The sequence below is a fragment of the Tachypleus tridentatus genome, chromosome 2 (genome assembly GCF_004210375.1).
Source record: "Tachypleus tridentatus isolate NWPU-2018 chromosome 2, ASM421037v1, whole genome shotgun sequence".
NCBI classification, from domain to species: domain Eukaryota; kingdom Metazoa; phylum Arthropoda; class Merostomata; order Xiphosura; family Limulidae; genus Tachypleus; species Tachypleus tridentatus.
In genome coordinates this window covers 133,813,600-133,831,279 of record NC_134826.1, presented here as the reverse complement: position 1 = coordinate 133,831,279, position 17,680 = coordinate 133,813,600, and the positions used below count along the sequence as shown (strand labels likewise).

The window sequence follows — 17,680 nt, the reverse complement described above, 5'->3', positions numbered from 1 at the left end:
ACAGAATAAGAATCAATAGAAAGTGAAACCTTTGCATGCAGCAGGAACAATGTACCTGCACAGGTTCTACTAGGTTGTTATGATGTTGCTAAGCAGCAGTGGCTGAAACTGTAATTAATACACAGACGTATGTATCTCATAAAATAGTACAGCTATTAATTTGTAAATTGTATTAATCATGAAGTGACACATTTAGTTTCTAATTCATGATAAAGGAGTGCCTTTAAATTCTATTAATCATAAAGTGACACATTTAGTTTCTAATTCATGTTAAAGGAGTGCTTTTAAAATTTTCTAATCTCAGGAAGGAAGGATGGATTAAATTTATAATAAATGAAAAAAATTCAAAAATATTTATTATTTTATTTATTAATTTTTAAAGCTTTATAAAACTTTTATTTTGCTTATTGTACTAAAATACTCAATTATACGCATTTTCATTGGTATTTCCAGTATTTATTTCCAGTTAAAATTAACTAAATTTTTCAACTATTTGCAGAATGACATGGTCACATAAAAATTCATTATATAGGTAGGATTATAACAATATTCAAGCTCCCCAGTTGTACATCAGTATGTCTGTGAACTCACTTTGCAAGAAACTGTTTTGACACCCATTATGGACAGAGCACAGATAGTCCATTGTCTAGCTTTGTGTTTAATTCCAAACAAACAATGGTCAAATATACCTCTATATTGGTAAATATTATGATATTTTGTATTTATTTTTGCTTGCAATTTCCACATAACTTGGCCTGTTATTGTAACAGTAATTTGTACAAATATTTTATCAGTAATCTTCTAAGTATCAAGATGTTAAAAAGAAAAACAAAATGTTTAATCTCTGTTTTATTAGTATGACCGTAATTCATTAAGTATAAAGTTTTTAAGGACTTGACTGTTCATCAGATGGTGTTTGATGTTATCCTTTCTTGTTACATTTTACGGGTCAAGACTAATGAGTGTGTGTGTGAAATTATTATTAACTCCTGTAGAGTGCTTCTCTGAAATCTCGGGTTTTACTTGTAGCCAGTAAATCCAGCTGCTTATTCATTTGAGTGATTTTGTTTACCTTAGCTTAAGGTGTGTCACTTAACTTTTCAATTTCATTATGTGTTAGAACCATCATGTGTAACGTGGTTATGGGCTGACTTGTAGGCAGCCCGAGCAGGTTGTTCGGCTTAGCTTTTGGAGTTTTGGCTAATACTACCTGTTGTTATATGAAATATTTATTTGAAGTGAAGATGCAGTGGGTGAATAGAGAACACAGGTACTGACTTGAGGCTTTACAGTTAAAACAAAGAGACTCAAGACAAAGACTTCCTATAACACCTTCTACCTAAGTCATCAAACGTGTAATATTTACACACACACACATATATACACAATTTATCTTTATTCATGTTTATGGTAGACAACCATTTTAACTCTATCAACATGGTGACTGATGTTTAGGAAAGAATGGCATTAAGAATACTTATTAAGAGCTTGGGCATGAAATGGTATTTCTACTAATGATTAAGAGACATCTTCTGTCCTTCCTCTTGGATGATCAGATCAGTTTGGAATGCTTGCTACATTTTTGAAGATTTAGTATTTTCTGGCATCTGTTCTAGAACCTTTTATACCAGCTGAGGGGGAGAATTGTTGGTCTAATCATAGAACTATGGTGTTGGCTGACTTCCTGTTTGTGATTTCTCAAGCTCATTAGTTACCAATAGTTCATACTGATGCATCAACAAATGGTCAATGATTCTCTCCTGTTTATGAACCTCTAAGCTTGTTAGTTAATAATTCTCTTGGAAACAATAGCCCATACTGCATAGTTGGTCCACTATCCAAGGTTATTCTTGGTTTCAACGTCCAAGTTTGCTTAACCCTTTTTAACCTTGATAATGTAAATTCATTTCAAATCAAATATACAACTGACAGTTTCTCCTCTTTAGTTTACAGCTTAAATAACCCCTTTTAACCTTAATATTGTCTTTCTGTTCCAATCTAAACAAATAGCAGATGTTTTTCAGCTACTTTCTCTGAATCTTTGTTTTAAATAATTCCTCTGTTGTCCTCGATAGCATCATTGGTTCACAAACTAGCTATAAATTAATCACAACAAGCTTCTTGGCATGTCTCCTTGAGCTGTTGTTATTCTGTAAACACCATTGCTATAAATGTGTTTTCTTATACTTCACTATTTTCTGTTTATTACTACAATTACTTATATGAGGCATCCAGATATCCAGTGATGCCTCACATGATATCAATCTATGCTTGCCAAACAATATATTTCCTTGGCTCTAGGTTTGACATTAAACAATCTTAAGCCAACCTCAGCTGAAAGAAATATTTGCCCAAATGACATTACCCCATGCTTAATAAAATATTTTTAGATTAAAGAAACTCAAATTCTCAAGTAGAAGGCTCATATTTAGGACATCCATTGGTTGTTAGTGGAACAGTTAATGTTGGCTGTTACTCTTGTGCATATACATCAACTGGTCACACATCTCTGGAAGGGAAGTGCTTCCATTCACAGGGTCCCTTTCAACATCATGGAGTTTGTGAGGAAATTTAGAAAGATTTTTCTTCAGTCTTGCATCAGCAACTACCTTCCATACAGCTTTTTATGTTCCTTTTGTAGAATTGAAATTTCTTTACAAAACTGAAAGGTTTCTTTCATTTAAATGTTTGCTTTAATATTTGAAGATTTTATTTTTCATAAACTTAACATTTCTTCATTTGTGTTTTTTAATCATCTGTTTTATTTTTTGTGGTCCAGTTTAAGTATGATAAATGCTTTTTTGTACACTTTCAAACCATCTCAAAATAAAATGTTAGTACATGGAGAATTGGGATAAAGTTCTGTGTTTGAATTCATGATGTGTTTACATGAGTGAATTATGGTCTTACATTCATGCATGGATCTGTTTTTCACTTTAATAAAAATAAATAATTTCATCATAATGATGTGAAGATTAAAGTCTGATTCATTCAGTGTATTTCGAACCTGGATTGTACAAGTTCCCAAGCTTTATCTTTTCTCTCATTTTTGTTTTATGCTAATATTGTATTCTCTTCTGTTTGTGGTTAAATTCTTATGTTGTATAATAAGGTTATTTTATTTAAAGCTGAGATTTGGTATAATCTCTACTTGTGGGATCTCCTTGCTAATATTAGTTTGGTATTTTTGGGTCCTCTTATTTCTATGAAAAGCCTAATTTCCAAAACCTGTGCTTATTTGCAACTTACACTTTCTAGAATATTACCTGGCAGGTGTGCTAAGTTTACTCCAATGGCTTTCCTTTGTTGTTTTTATTTACCTCATGCTACCTGTTGTACTTTTCATTGACATTTGGAAAAAGTCACCATTGTTGAATTGAATATGTTAAATAAATATGATTTTTAATATGCAAATCATGTGAGAATTACAAATAATAGAAAGTTGTAGTGGAACTGTATGTATTAGAACTCAATTTTGACATTGCTTGGTATTTTGTGTGTAATGTGAAACCACTGAAACTTTGTCACTTTTGGGAAGGATGTGCAACAACTGTTTCTGACACAAAATATTCTTACACTCAGGTCATAAATATGTGTTAAGATTGAGAAATTAGAATTTCCAAGAATAGGACATCCTTTCCACTTAATGGCATTGGAAAACAAAGAAATATGTATTAGCTTGTAGTCCCAGGATCATCCTGAATGAGACTTGCAGCAAGTCATACTCTGGCTGTAATAAGCAAATTATGATGCTTTGTAATGTGAGAACTAATGAAGACAAATGCTCAGACACAGAAACCATTAACATGCTCAAGAAAACAGTATGCAACAAGATCTATACCTGAGAAATGAACAGAAGTTTTATATATATAGGGTCATTCCATGTCAAATCATCCAGATTTTGGAAAAATTTCCAGGTGACCCCCTCAGAATGCCTTGAAAAATTCCCATGTGCTCATCTACCCATATAATGAAAAATTGCCAAATATTAGATCAATATCTCTTATAGTTTCTGATTTACAGCCCTGTAAAATAAAGCCCTGTTTTCTTATTCAGCTAAAAATAGCCCTACTTTAGACTACAGTTTGATCATGTCACCAGTTATTCAGCCTTTTCACATTTTTACCTGAACTGAATTTTTTTTAAATAAAACGCGTTTGGTCAGAGGATACTTCAAAAAATTATAACTCAAAAAGTAGGTTGAACACCATCTTGATTTTTTTGTAGATCATATTCAGAAATTTAAGAATATATGGTAAAAATCTGAAAAGTCTGAATAACTGGTGACATGGTCAAACTGTGGCCTGAAGTAGGGCTATTTTCAGGCAAATCATAAAACATTGCATGCAACTACATTTATTTTACAGGAGATCTAACAGACTTTTAATTACAACAATTGCCAATTTATCAACTGATATCTTATAGGAAATTTGAGAAAAACATTCAGCTTTGTGTCATATTAAGTCTTAGAGCTATGGCTTATTAAATAAACCAATGTTTTTTAAAATTTTGGGTTTTCAGGTGATTTTACTGTCTTACTGTGCAAATCCTAAGAGAGATAAACTTGGTTTGAAACCATTTTTGAATTCTGTGAGATTAATTCAGTCAGTGTAGCAAATGTCAGCCTTCTACCACCATTACTCTTGCAGCTTTAAGCAGCCAATGTTGCCTGAAAATGAATTAGCCAAAAATAAACAAAAATTAAATTTTACAGGACTGTAAATCAGAAACTATTAGAGATATTGATCTAATCTTTGGCAATTTTTCATTATATGGGTAGATGAGCAAATGTTAATTTTTTCAGGGCATTCTGTGGGGGTCACCTGCAGCCCCCCTGGATGATTTGATATGGAATGACTCTATATACACACAAAAATTCACCCATATTGTTTCCTCAAATATTGTCTAATTTGATGTATGTACTGCCTTCTTATTTGTTCCATGCTACCAGTTTCATTTACTTTCTGGTTGTGCATCTCTTTTATTTTAATTGTACATCTGACTTATCAGTATTGAATTTTTATGAGATAATTTGTGTTTTTTGATATGTTTCCTATTTAGAAATTATTTCTTTTTAACAGTTTCCTGCATATGAGACAGCCTCATCTTACATCACTAGAAATTCTGGTATCTAGAGCAGTTGAAGAATTTGTTTGCCATTGCACTGTCTCTCCATATAATGTAACTTCAAGGATCTTATTAAGTCACATCCAAGGTCCTTCACAATGTTTACATTTTATGACTCTGAAACCAGGTACTTCTTGCTAACTGATATGATTGAATTTTATTTTGTTTGTTTTCACATTACCTCAGCTGAACATATGAATGCACCAGCTTGTGTTGTATGTATGGAATAATATGATATGTTGTTTTGACATAGGAAGGTTGTATTAAAAACATGATGTTGCTTGTTACTGTAATGAAACAGCTAAATATACATGCTTTCTCTGTCCACCAGAAGTTATTTAGTTTGCAGGTGGTTTCATGTATAACAGCTGTATTTTATACATGTACACTTACATTTGTTTTGAGGTATATTGTGGTAGTACTGTACAATTGGAACTTATTTGGAAAAATGTTCAAACTGGTAGGTTTTGGGAAAAAGAATAAAGTGAGTTTAGGATGAGAGTTGAGGATGGTGAATGTATCTAATAAACTCCAGTACCTTCCTCTTGATAGCTTACACATACGTCTCATTATAAAGCATTTGCTATGAAACACATTTAATTAGGTAGGATTAACACATACTCAAAATTAAGCCATATTTTTGTGTTTTTGATAAGTTTTCTATTTTAGATATTGTCATTTCTCGTGACAAATTCCTTCTCATTAGACAGCCTTATATCATATACAGCATCAGAAGAAATTCCATTATCCAGAGCATCTGTAGAACTCTTTTGTCTTGAATGCTTAGAAAATACCAGGAAGATTAAAGTAGTTCCACAAGTAATAGAATATATCACATAATAATGTTGGGAATGTTTTGTTAATGTTTTATTAAGATGTCTTATGGATATTCTACAAATATGATTAGTATGTTCAGTGCTTTTTCATTTTTTAGTGACAATAATTAATTTCCAAAAGACTAAACAATTATCCTAACACATTAAGCAACAAGTATATGTGCATCAGTAAGTGTGTAAAAATTAGATTGTTTTTAAAAATTGAGTTTGATTAACACTTAGAGTTACTGTAAACAATTTAAGTTCTTTGAAGTTGTGTTTTATGTTGTTTTTAGTAGAGTCTGTACAGCTAGAATTATCAAAATGAGACTAATTCGATTGCTTGACTAATTATATCTTTATTTGGCTTTTAATCCACATCTGGTGAAGCAGTCCCATGTTGTGAATTATAAATTAAATGTTTGTTTCCAACTTGTAGTCTAAGCCTATATGAAAATACATCAGAATTTTGACATACATACACTATAGATATTTAAAACCCTTTTTATTTCACTTTTAGAAAATTCCCAAATCAGTATGAACACAGATTTTATTTTACATGCTTCTCATTTTGAGCCACAAAGAATAAATTAAAAGTGTCAATAAAAATATCTGCAATTAACATTTATTAATAATAATTCTTAGGCCTGTTGATTTTCCAATATATATTTTGCTTTCATCATTAAACCAATATTTTTCAAAGTATTATATTTCATATGTGAATAACATTTTTTCTCTATTGCCCCTCAGTGTGGATTTCTGTACATGATGAGGGGACCTCCCAGGGAAGGTTCTGTTATTTCAGTTTACCTTCTCTGGGATCTAAACATCCACCCACATGTTTGCCATGCATGGTGACCCATGAATGGGAGGATCCTGGTGGTTGAAGGGTCTACCCTAACATACCACTTTGGCCTTGAATTGAATTTGCCCCTGTTGATGGGCAGCCTTGGGATGGCCCTTCTAGGGACAATCAGCTGGTTCACTTGGGCTATGGCCAACCAACTACCAGTGTTGGATGTTCTCAGCAGGTGTTGTGGACATTGTATCTGATGCTGATGTTTGGGTATAGTACTTACAAAACCCTGGCATTGCTGCAGTGTCCTTATTTAGCAGTGTAGTCTGTCCCATCATAGGGCTCCATGGCAGGTGGGGTCAGTGGGCACCAAAACATTCTTTTTTTTATTCTGGATCCTCCAAATGAAAACTTAAATAAAATAATGAAAAAAAGCAGTCCACAAGTAAACAACCATGTCTTGAAGATTCTGGGCAGCAATCTTCAACACTTGTACCTCATTTTGTTATATCACATTCTCTTTCAGACAAATCTTTAAGGCAAATGTCTCCCTTTTTCTATTCAGAAGGAACTAGAGTAACTTGCTGGTTCTCCAAAGTCAGTTAGAAAGCTCTGCTGTAGAGACATATTGGTGGAAACATCCACATCTGAACACATTGAACTCCTCTTACATTCAAAGGCGATTGGGGATATACCCATTGGAGTTTTGCCCCATGCTACTTTGAATTAATCACAAGGAGTTAATATTGAGAGGGATTTAATGAACATCCCTGAGTCAGAGATTCTTGCTGGTTTCTCCACTCACAAAGATGGAATTATGATACCGACTAATGTCCTTATTTTAACATTTACATCACTGCATCCATCTGCCATTATCAAGGTAGGTTATCTTAATTGCAAGGTACAGCCATACATTCCAAACCCTCTCGGATGTTTCCAATGTCAGTGGTTCGGTCACTCAAAGACATCATATCCTAGTTTCTTGACATGTGCTTGTTGTAGTGGTAAGGACCACAATGCCTATGAGTATAAAATGGATCCTCATTGCATTAATTGCAATGGCTCTCACCCATACTACTTTTGTTCTTACTTTAAGTAGTTGGGAGAAAAAGAGGTGCAACATTTAATATGATTTAAAACGTTATTTACCTTTAGGCTGAAATGTTGCTGTCTGCTGCTTCATCTCGGATGTATGCTGCTGCATTTCATCCCATTACTACAGTGAGAGTGCAGATGGATCTCTCTTTGCCTCCAAAAGAATCATTCTCAAATCATATGAAAAGTCTTTTGACCTCCATGGTTAAAAAGCTTATGAATCAATGTCAACACTCATCTCTGGCCCTAACATTCATTCCAACAAAACCCAAGATCCACTTCCTTTGTTTCCAGGTAAGGGGATTTCCTTGGGTACATCTTATTCTCCCACCCCAAGATGCAAAACAATCATTCGTTCATGTCGTTAGTCACTGGAATCCCCTTCCAACAGCAAAGACTTGCCTAGTCGACCCAGGACAGGATCCATGGAGGTTGATAGACCTCTCTCGAATAAGGACAGTAAGGAAATAAGACGTCGTAAACAGAAGGGTTCTCCACCCAATTTGCCTACACACAAATAAAAATGGCCACTTTGATACAATGGAACTGTCGAAGTTTATGTTCTAATCTGGATGACATCAAAGCACTGATTGCTTCCTACCATCCTGTATGCCTTTCCTCACAGGAAACATTTCTGAAATCTGCCAATACAGTCACCTTTTGGCAGCTTTCTTTGTACAGAAATGACAAGTTGTGTGATGGATGAGTGCCTGGATGGGTGGCACTGTTGGTTGATCAGCATGTGCTCACCCTGTATTTGCCAGTCCACACATCCTTGAAGGCTGTAGCCATCCATGTTTCCTTGGGCTGTACCATCACTGTTTGTTCTCTCTACCTTATCACCTGGAGAGACCTATGATTAGTCAGATCTTGATGCTCTCGTTGAACAGTTGCCATGTCTGCTTTTAATCCTGGGAGACTTTAATGGACATCATCCCCTCTAGGGAAGTACTGATACTGATGGGGGTCACTACGTAGAGTGTGTGCTCTTGGATCATAGCCTTTCTCTTTTCAATACTGGTCCTCATACTTATTTTCACACACCTAGTCAGTCCTTTACTGCTATTGATCTCTCAGTTTGCTCCCCTTCACTATTCTTCCATTTTTTATGGAGGATTGACAGTAACCTAGGAGGCAGTAATAATTTTCCTATCATTTTTAGAGACTGGCCATGGTCGATATCACCTAACCTGCATGCCCCAGTGGAAGCTGGATCAAACCAACTGGCCCTCTTTCACTGATTTTGCAGAACTTGATCCTGCCATTGTCTGTAAGCCATCAGTGGCAACAGTGACTGACTGTATTATACAGGAAGCTGCCCAATGTATTCCTAAAACCTCGACACATTTTCCATGATATTTTCGTCTGTGGTGGAATTCTGCCTGCCACATGGCACAGAAGGCTCAAAAACGGGCCTGGGGTACTTTTCGTAGGTATTCCATGCTCTTGAACTGTATCACTTTCCAACAGGCCCGTGCACATGCTCGGCGGGTGAGATGTCAAAGCCAGAAGGGATCTTAGATTAAGTTCACAACCAGCATATATTATACCACCAGTTTCAATGTCATATGGGACATGATTCGAAAGGTCAGTGGACAATATAATTCTGTCTCCCTCTCGATCTTGTTCTCTCATGGCCAGGAAATAGCTGATACCAGGAGCCTCGCCAAAACTCTAGGTGAAAGCTTTTGCCGGTTCAGGAACACTTCTGCTTGTTCCTCCACCTTCTTGGCCATCAAGACTCGAGCAGACCACTCACCTTTTTCCTTTCAAGCTGATTGTCTCTATGACTATAATTGCCCCTTAACATTGGTGGAACTCAAACTGGCACTTCGTTAGTTTGACAGAACAACAGTCAGACCTGATGATCTACACTACAATATGCTGCGCCACCTATCTCCTGTTCTTTTGCTATTCTTCTGATTGTTTTTAATTGGATCTGGCAGGATAATGTTTTCCTGATGCCTGGTGCTGTGCTATTGTCCTACCTTTCTGTAAGCCTGGGAAGGATCCCCTCAAACTACTGTCCAATTGCTTTGACAAGCTGTCTCTTTGAGACTTTAAAGAGGATGGTTAATGCTCGTCTTGTCTGGTTCCTCAAATCAAACAACATCCTCTCGCCCACCCTGTATGGGTTCTGTTGACAACGCCTTACCGTGGACCACCTGATTCAACTTGAAATGTCAGAAAAGCCTTTCTCAAACAACATCTTGTGTCAGTATTCTTTGACCTTGAAAAGGCTTATGATACTATATGGAGGTATGGCATTTTACGAGACCTCTATTTATATGGGTTATGTGATCATTTGCCCATTTTTATTAAAAAATTGTAATTTACAGGCAATCCCAAGTTAGTGTGGGTTTGACACTTTCCCATTCTTTTCTACAGAAACTTGAAGTCCTCCAGGGCTGTGTTTTGAATGTCATACTTTTCAGTATAAAGATTAATGCCATCAGCGAAGAACTCCCTTTTACTGTTGCAAAAGGCTCTACGTCTACGACTTTCACATCTAATGTCAGTAGTCGAACATGAGGTATATTAAGCAACAGCTACAGACTGTCCTCAATCGTTTATTGAAGTGGACCACAACAAATGGTTTTAACTTCTCTCTCACTAAAGCCATTTGCATGCACTTTTGCCATTGGGTATTCACCCTGATCATGAGCTTCATATTGATGAAGTTGTGCTACCTGTAGTCCCTGAGACAAAGTTCTTGGGGCTTATCTTTGACCATAAGCTGACCTTTATACCACACATCAAGCAGTTACGAGTCAAATGTACAAGAGCACTGAACATCCTCCATATCCTCTCTTCAACCATTTGAAGTGGATTGATTTTATGTGCTAATTATATATCGTGCTCTTATTCTATCAAAACTAAACTGTGGGTCACTGGTCTGTGGCTCTGCCAGGGCCTCGATCTTGACGATGCTGGACCCCATTCATCATCAGGGACTTCAGCTCTGCACTGGGGCTTTCCACACTTCCCCACTCCAGAGTCTCATGAATCTCCTCTACACCTCTGCTGTTTGCAACTGTCTTTACTGTATGCTTCAAAACTTCAATCCTTACCATAGCATCCCACCTGGGGTTGTGTTTTCCTTTCTCGATGGGCCATGCTTTCTCAGAACAGATGATCTGTCATTGTTCCTTTTGGCCTTCGTATCCAGGCACAGTTGGATGAATTGGTTCTGTTCTTGGATAGCATTGCTGTATCCACTGGTCACCCCATCCCACCATGGCTTATTACAATCCCCAAATGTGACTCTTCTTTAAGTCATCTGAGAAAAGCAGATATTCCCGATTGGAAGTACTGTTTGTTATTTGCTGAACATCCTTTGAACCATCCTTTCATTCCTGTTTATACAGATGGTTCAAAATCAGGTGACTCTGTGGGCTCTGCCATGGTTTGTTGTTCGGTGGTTGCGCACAGAATCATCTCTACAGTTTCTGTGTTCATTGCTGAATTGTATGTCATTTCTCTTGCCCTAAATCACATAAAAGCTAAGCAGTACTCAAATTGCAATATTTATACTGACTCGTTTAGTTCTCTACTGGCCCTGTTCTCGCTTTACGTTAGTTCACACCTTGTTCTCACCGATATTTAAAACAGACTGGCCTATTTCTCTTTAGCATTTACTTCTATTTTGTTTTTGTAGATATCAGGCCAAGTTGGTGTAGGCTGAAACGGGCTCGCCGACACTACAACTAAATCTGTCTGCTCTGGCACTAACACTGCTGTACCTGTTCCATGAATAGACTATGATCCTGTATTCAAGGCTGGCTCCATGCGAGGTGGCAGTCGACTTGGAATGAGCGACGTCAAAACAATATTTTCCAAATAAAACCCTCTATTGGACTTTGGTCGTCTTTCTTTCGTAAGGTTTGGAAAAAGGAAGTTTTCCTAACTAGACTGCGCATTGGTCACAATTTTTTAACTCATCGTTTATTTTTATCTGAAACTGATGCATCAGTGTGTTGTCTGTGTGAATCACAGGTCATAATAAGCCACATTTTGCTATCTTGCTGTCGTTACGACACTCAACGACGGCACCATTTTAAACATGTTATGTTCCAAGGTTTATACATCACATCAGACAGTGTCATTGGTGATGGTGACACTGTCCACCTTACAAATACTTTTAGTTTTGTTAAATACCATTAATCTTTATAATGCTATTTAATTTTTTTAATTTATAAATTAGACCTTTTTTAAATATGGTTCCTTTTTAAGAATTAAAGTACAACTCGTTCGATTTGAAGTTAGAAAATGGCCGTAACGTTAAATAACTCGAAACCATGAAACGGTCAACTTCAGGTGACTAACGCTGCTGTTTGAACTACACAATAGTCATCCTGGCGAGTTATAATAATTAAAATTATGCTCCAGAAAGACTTTTAAAACTTGCATTACTTTACTTTCTAAAAACGGCTGTGATGTCAAGTAACTCGAAACCAGGAGTAGAAAGGCCAGCTTCAGGTGACTAACGCTGATGTTTGAATTTGAACTTACCTGTTAGTCAACCTGGCGAGTTATGATAATTAAAATTATGCAAAAGGAAACTCCTTTACAACTTGTATTGCTGTAGTTTCTCTCTTGCTGCCGTAAACTAGATATAAAAATTGAAATTAACGCTATTTATGTTTTTAATTCAACAGTTAAACATTGTTTTGGTTTACCTTGATTCCTTCTTAAGAATTTTAATAATTTTACTTCAATTTTAATTTTTTCTGGATGTTTGGCGCAGATAGCCTAGTTGCTTTGCGCCATAAAAGGCCGAACTAACCAACTTCTTTTACTGACCATCCAAACTGATAAATTCTGGTATTGAACAAAAACCTTATTGGATAGTGACTTCTGGGTAAGAAAGGAGGCATCTCAAGTAATTTTTTTTTCATGTGAATTTTAGCTGAAAAGTACAAATTAAGATAAATGTGGAAAAGGAAAACTTTTGTTATATAATAACTTAATTGACAATTTGCATATTCTACCATCTGTAGTTCCAATGTAAACGGCCTGGCATGGCCTAGCGCGTTAAGGCGTGCGCTTCGTAATCTGAGGGTCGCGGGTTCGCGCCCGAGTCGCACCAAACATGCTCGCCCTCCCAGCCGTGGGGGCGTTATAATGTGACTGTCAATCCCACTATTCGTTGGTAAAAGAGTAGGTGGGTGATGATGACTAGCTGCCTTCCCTCTAGTCTTACACTGCTAAATTAGGGACGGCTACCGCAGATAGCCATCGAGTAGCTTTGTGCGAAATTCCAAAAACAAACAAACAAACAAACAAATCCAATGTAAACAAAGAAGTGTGGTTTATAACTATTATTTCCTTTTATTGACAGTAGCTGCATTTCAATGGAGGAGCATATATTTGTTTGTATGTTCTATTAATTTGTAAGGCACATCTCAAAACATTGGCCAACATTTTTTTGTATAATGTGTTTTTGTATTGATAATGTCAAATAACAGGGTTTAGTGTTACAGAATAAATAAACGGAAAATGTTAAGGGTAAAATATGCAGAGACATCTCTAGGGGCTTAAAAGATTTGGGGTTTCAGTATGATATTTGTCATGATTTTTCAGTATGATATTTGTCATGGTTTTTTCTATTCCTAAGATACCAACTGGAGATTTAGGGCACTGTCAAATAGAATTGGGGCAGAGGCCCCAAGTGCCATTGTCCAGCAATGCCTCTGATAATATGGATGGATAGTGTGTTAGTTAAGGTAGTTATTGTAAGTGTCTACAATCGTTGTTTATTCAGTGTTGTAAAGTGCATGAATTTTTCTAAAGAGGCCGATTTATTGAACGTATGTGTGCATCTAACAGTTTTGTTTTAGTTTGTTAGGTGCAACTTATTGTCTTGGAATGAGGAACGTGAATATAATTGTACAGGCTATACAGCAAACCAGTTTGAATGTTTCTCAGCTACTGTACATTTAATAGTTTAAAAATGCACGATCTTACATATAGAGCAACAGGTGATTGACCCTCTCGGTTATTAAAATACCATGCCGTTTTATGTGTGTACCTGGCGGTGATGGAAGCGGCCTTTAGGGTAAATAGTTAAAAGGTCACACACTAATAGTTGTCTTATAAAATGAAATAGCATTCACATACTAAAACTGTGAAACCTCGAAGTGAAAAACATTAAAACGAATAATAAAACATTTCAATACATTCATTTCTATACTTGTAGCAGTATTTTTAGAATTATATATATATATTATGATCATTTAATTATATGTATTATATATATATGTTATGGTTAAGTGTATTATCATTTTATTTGCTTTATATATATATATATTAGTATAGTGAATAACTACAATTTTTACAACATAGTTGTAAACAACTTCCGCTGTATTCTACCTTGAATTACTTTCTTTTAACTAACCATGCAAACTTAACCCTAACGACTAACAGGCGCCGTTTTATTTTTGTAGTCTGTGACGACCTTGACAGCCTGTTGGGCGTTAGAGGTGCGTGTTGTTTTTAGAAGGGCTTATTTAGAATTTAATGTTTTAAAGAATCCCTACAGTGACTGATATGAAAATACAAGGTAACGTTACATTAATATTATGTTTATAGCCTGTAGGTAATATTTATTCAAAAGCCACAGTGTTCGCATACTTTAAGTTATGGGAGAACATGTTGAAGTTACTATTTTATTGTAATTATTTTATGTTACATTACTGTTTTATTTCTGGTTATCTTGCCAATTTGAAAATTTAAAAATATAAGGCATAATGTATAGGTATTTAAGGGTTTATTTTTACTATTATCTGTTCATGATATATTGAAGATAATTTGTTATTTAAAAAAATTATTGTTCGTTCGAGAATCGTGTGATTAATTTCTGGACACACAACGCTTCCAACCTCTGGTTGGCTTCGTGACTTCTTCACAAAATCAACGAGGTCGAGTGGAGTTAAGCCATGAAACTTGTTTGACATGCCCTTTTGACCTTGGTAAACAAAAAGCCTTGAAAGATACCCGTGGTCGACGTTCATGCAAATTTCTGTTCGGGTACGATTTTCTTAAATCTTATATTATTCTTGGCTTTGACCTTTTACTCATGATAACTAGTACTACCCTCCTCACCCGAGTGAGTGTAAAATGCTGTAGGGAATGTTATTGTTTGACGAATGACTTTGAAGGGTCATGCACTTCTGCCCGAAAAGGAAACATCGAAGGACACTGTGTGAAGGTACAACTTATAGTATGTTCATGTATCATCAGGTGCCACTTTATGAATTCCAGGATACGTCGTCATTCTACATACTGTAGGCATCAACTTCGCAGTTTCTCTTTGGTCACACATGTATGTATTTATTTTTAGTTTTTATACAAACGAGCATGCTAGAGCACACACACACACACAAGGTTGAACCTTAGAAAGCTTTCTGCCTTCCACAGGTGGAGCTCTTCCTTTGTTCATGTCCACCTGTCCAAAGTAGTAGTTTTTAAGGCTCAACCTTTTAGTTATTCATTCATGTTTGCATGGATGTTTGTGTGTTAGTGCATGTTAAAGGTAACAGCAAGACAAAGGTTAACATACAGAATTTAGTGTTTGTAGTTTTGCCATTTAGAAAATATTTGATGTTTTTCGTGTTGTTCTAGCGCAAAACTTTCATAACCGTTTTTGGATGTTTGAAACTTTTAGTGTAAAATTATGAATACCTAAGTCCATTCAAGTGATTTTCTCAGTTTTATAGCTTTTAAAATTAACTCCCAGAGCAAGTTATGAATTTAAAGCGGAAAGAAATCTGGTACTTTAAATATAATTTTAGTGCGTTGCTATTTGTACGCTTTTATCATTTTGTAGCACATACAACACTGTAAACAAGTTTTTGCTACAATTGAGATGGGTTAACACTAGTTCACCTGTACTGCTTAGACTGGCGGGTTTGCTAACGAATTATTTGTCTCATTTATTCGCGTCAGTTCAAAGTGGATACAAATACACAACGTATTACGTTGTACTGTTGACGGACTGCTCCTTGCTTCTTCAATTATGCAAGAAGAAAGAAAATAAAAAAAATTTGCGTTTCATGTTTAAAATATCTACTGGTAAGAGTAACGAGGTCAACAAATACCTATAACTGAGGCTCAAAGTTTCACACACACACAGGAGATTTCAGAGAGTCCGTGCATTACAAAACAAACTCTCATCACGATTTCGTAAGGTTCGTTCATGCGGTGTAAAGGAACAATCATTATGGCGATTTATTTAGACATGTGTATGACAGTTTCACTTATAACGCATGAGCGAAAGCAGATGAGAAGATGTTACGTCAGCCACATTAAATCTGCGGTATCTAAATTCACATACCAGGGCTCATCAGGCCGGCTGGTATACGATGAAGATACGAGTGGTCTAGGCACCACGCATAAAATCACTTTTCATGAATACCGACTGATAAAACAGATAAATTGTAGTTAGTGTTATCCAAGTCATTTACAACTCACATTGTTAGGTAAGAGTTAATAATATATACTTCTGTTAGTTATGTAGAAGTTGTAAGTATAACCACTTTTATGAAGACAAAACTCACACGATAAATTTATCAGAAGGTACTAAACTGCATCAAACAGCAAAGTAGGTAATGTCTTGGATTGTTATTGCTGGTACTGTAGTAGAACTTTAAAGTCACATCATTTTTCAAGGGAGAATACTCTTTGATTTTGCATATTTTTTTGCGTTGGCTGAAACATGGAAATAAAAAAAAAAAAACTCCACTATCCTTGTTGAATTAGAAAGTTGAAAAATGGTAGACGTTTTATAACGTACGTAAATCACCGTATCAATAAATGTGTCGCAAGATTTCGCGTTGTTTTTATTTGCATTTTATTATTTTAAAAGAAAATCACTAGCATATAAACATGTGTAGCTGATCGCTTATATTTGATAATTATTGTCTTTCGATTTCCCTCCAGCTATTGAGGCAATCCAGTGTTCTGGTTGAAACCGAAATTGAATCAACTCCATTAACTGTTTGGATGGTTCCTAGATTTTCAACTTTTTTTACCAAACAAGACTCAATTTTCACTTCCTGGGTTACCAAATCGTCAGAAATTCTTTACGAAATTATTTTTGTGATGTAAATATACACTATTTAGTATTTATTAATTTAGAAATATATAAAATATTGTATTGGTTATACATGTGTGTAACCTAAAGTAATTACATTCTGTTACTCTAAGCTCAGGTAATAGATTGAACGAAACTTTTTATATCCAATCAAAGGTAAAAATATTCATGAACGTTATCTGTATTAGTTCGTATAGTTTAATTGTTTTTGTATTTCGCGCAAAGCTACACGAGGGCTATCTGCGCTAGCCATCCCTAATTTTGCAATGTAAGACTATAGGGAAGGCAGCTAGCCATCACCACCCACTGCCAACTCTTGGGCTACTCTTTTACCAACGAATAGTGGGATTGACTGTAACATTATAACGCCCCCACGGCTGAAAGGGCAAGCATGTTTGGTGCGACGGGGATTCGAACCCGCGACCCTCAGATTGCGAGTCGAACGCCTTAACCCACCTAGCCATGCCGGGCCAGTTCACATTGTAACCTATCAGAAAGGTGGTTTTAGTCGTTCGGTCATTTCGGAATGTTTACATTTACAATTGCTGACGTCATTGGATGAAGAAACTTGTCGATGCAAAATTGCCACTGTTTATTTTATTATACCACAGAATTTTAAGCATTTTAAAATTATTTACGACTTTACATTTAAGAGTGGGTAAGTTCTCCAAAGCGTCCTTTTTTAAGGTGATGGAGCCATAGCTTTCTAGTAATAAGTGTTACTCTTCAAGTAACTGATTTAGGCAACATTAT

The 17,680-nt window shown here is 35.8% G+C and overlaps 2 protein-coding genes across 2 annotated transcripts in view; both read left to right on the top strand.

The window, feature by feature from the left end:
- Positions 1-503: 503 nt before the first annotated feature.
- Positions 504-13,100, top strand: LOC143245159 (uncharacterized). The gene is made up of 3 exons (XM_076491152.1): positions 504-699; positions 5,082-5,254; positions 11,492-13,100. The coding sequence occupies exons 1-3, from the start codon at positions 620-622 to the stop codon at positions 11,542-11,544; spliced, it is 306 nt and encodes a 101-aa protein (XP_076347267.1). The 5' UTR covers positions 504-619; the 3' UTR covers positions 11,545-13,100.
- Positions 13,101-14,371: 1,271 nt separating this feature from the next.
- LOC143245156 (cytokine receptor-like) overlaps positions 14,372-17,680 on the top strand; it is a 65,259-nt gene continuing 61,950 nt past the window's right edge. The window contains exon 1 of the mRNA XM_076491149.1: positions 14,372-14,395. The gene's annotated coding sequence lies outside the window, so the exon portion shown is untranslated. The remainder of the gene's footprint in view (positions 14,396-17,680) is intronic.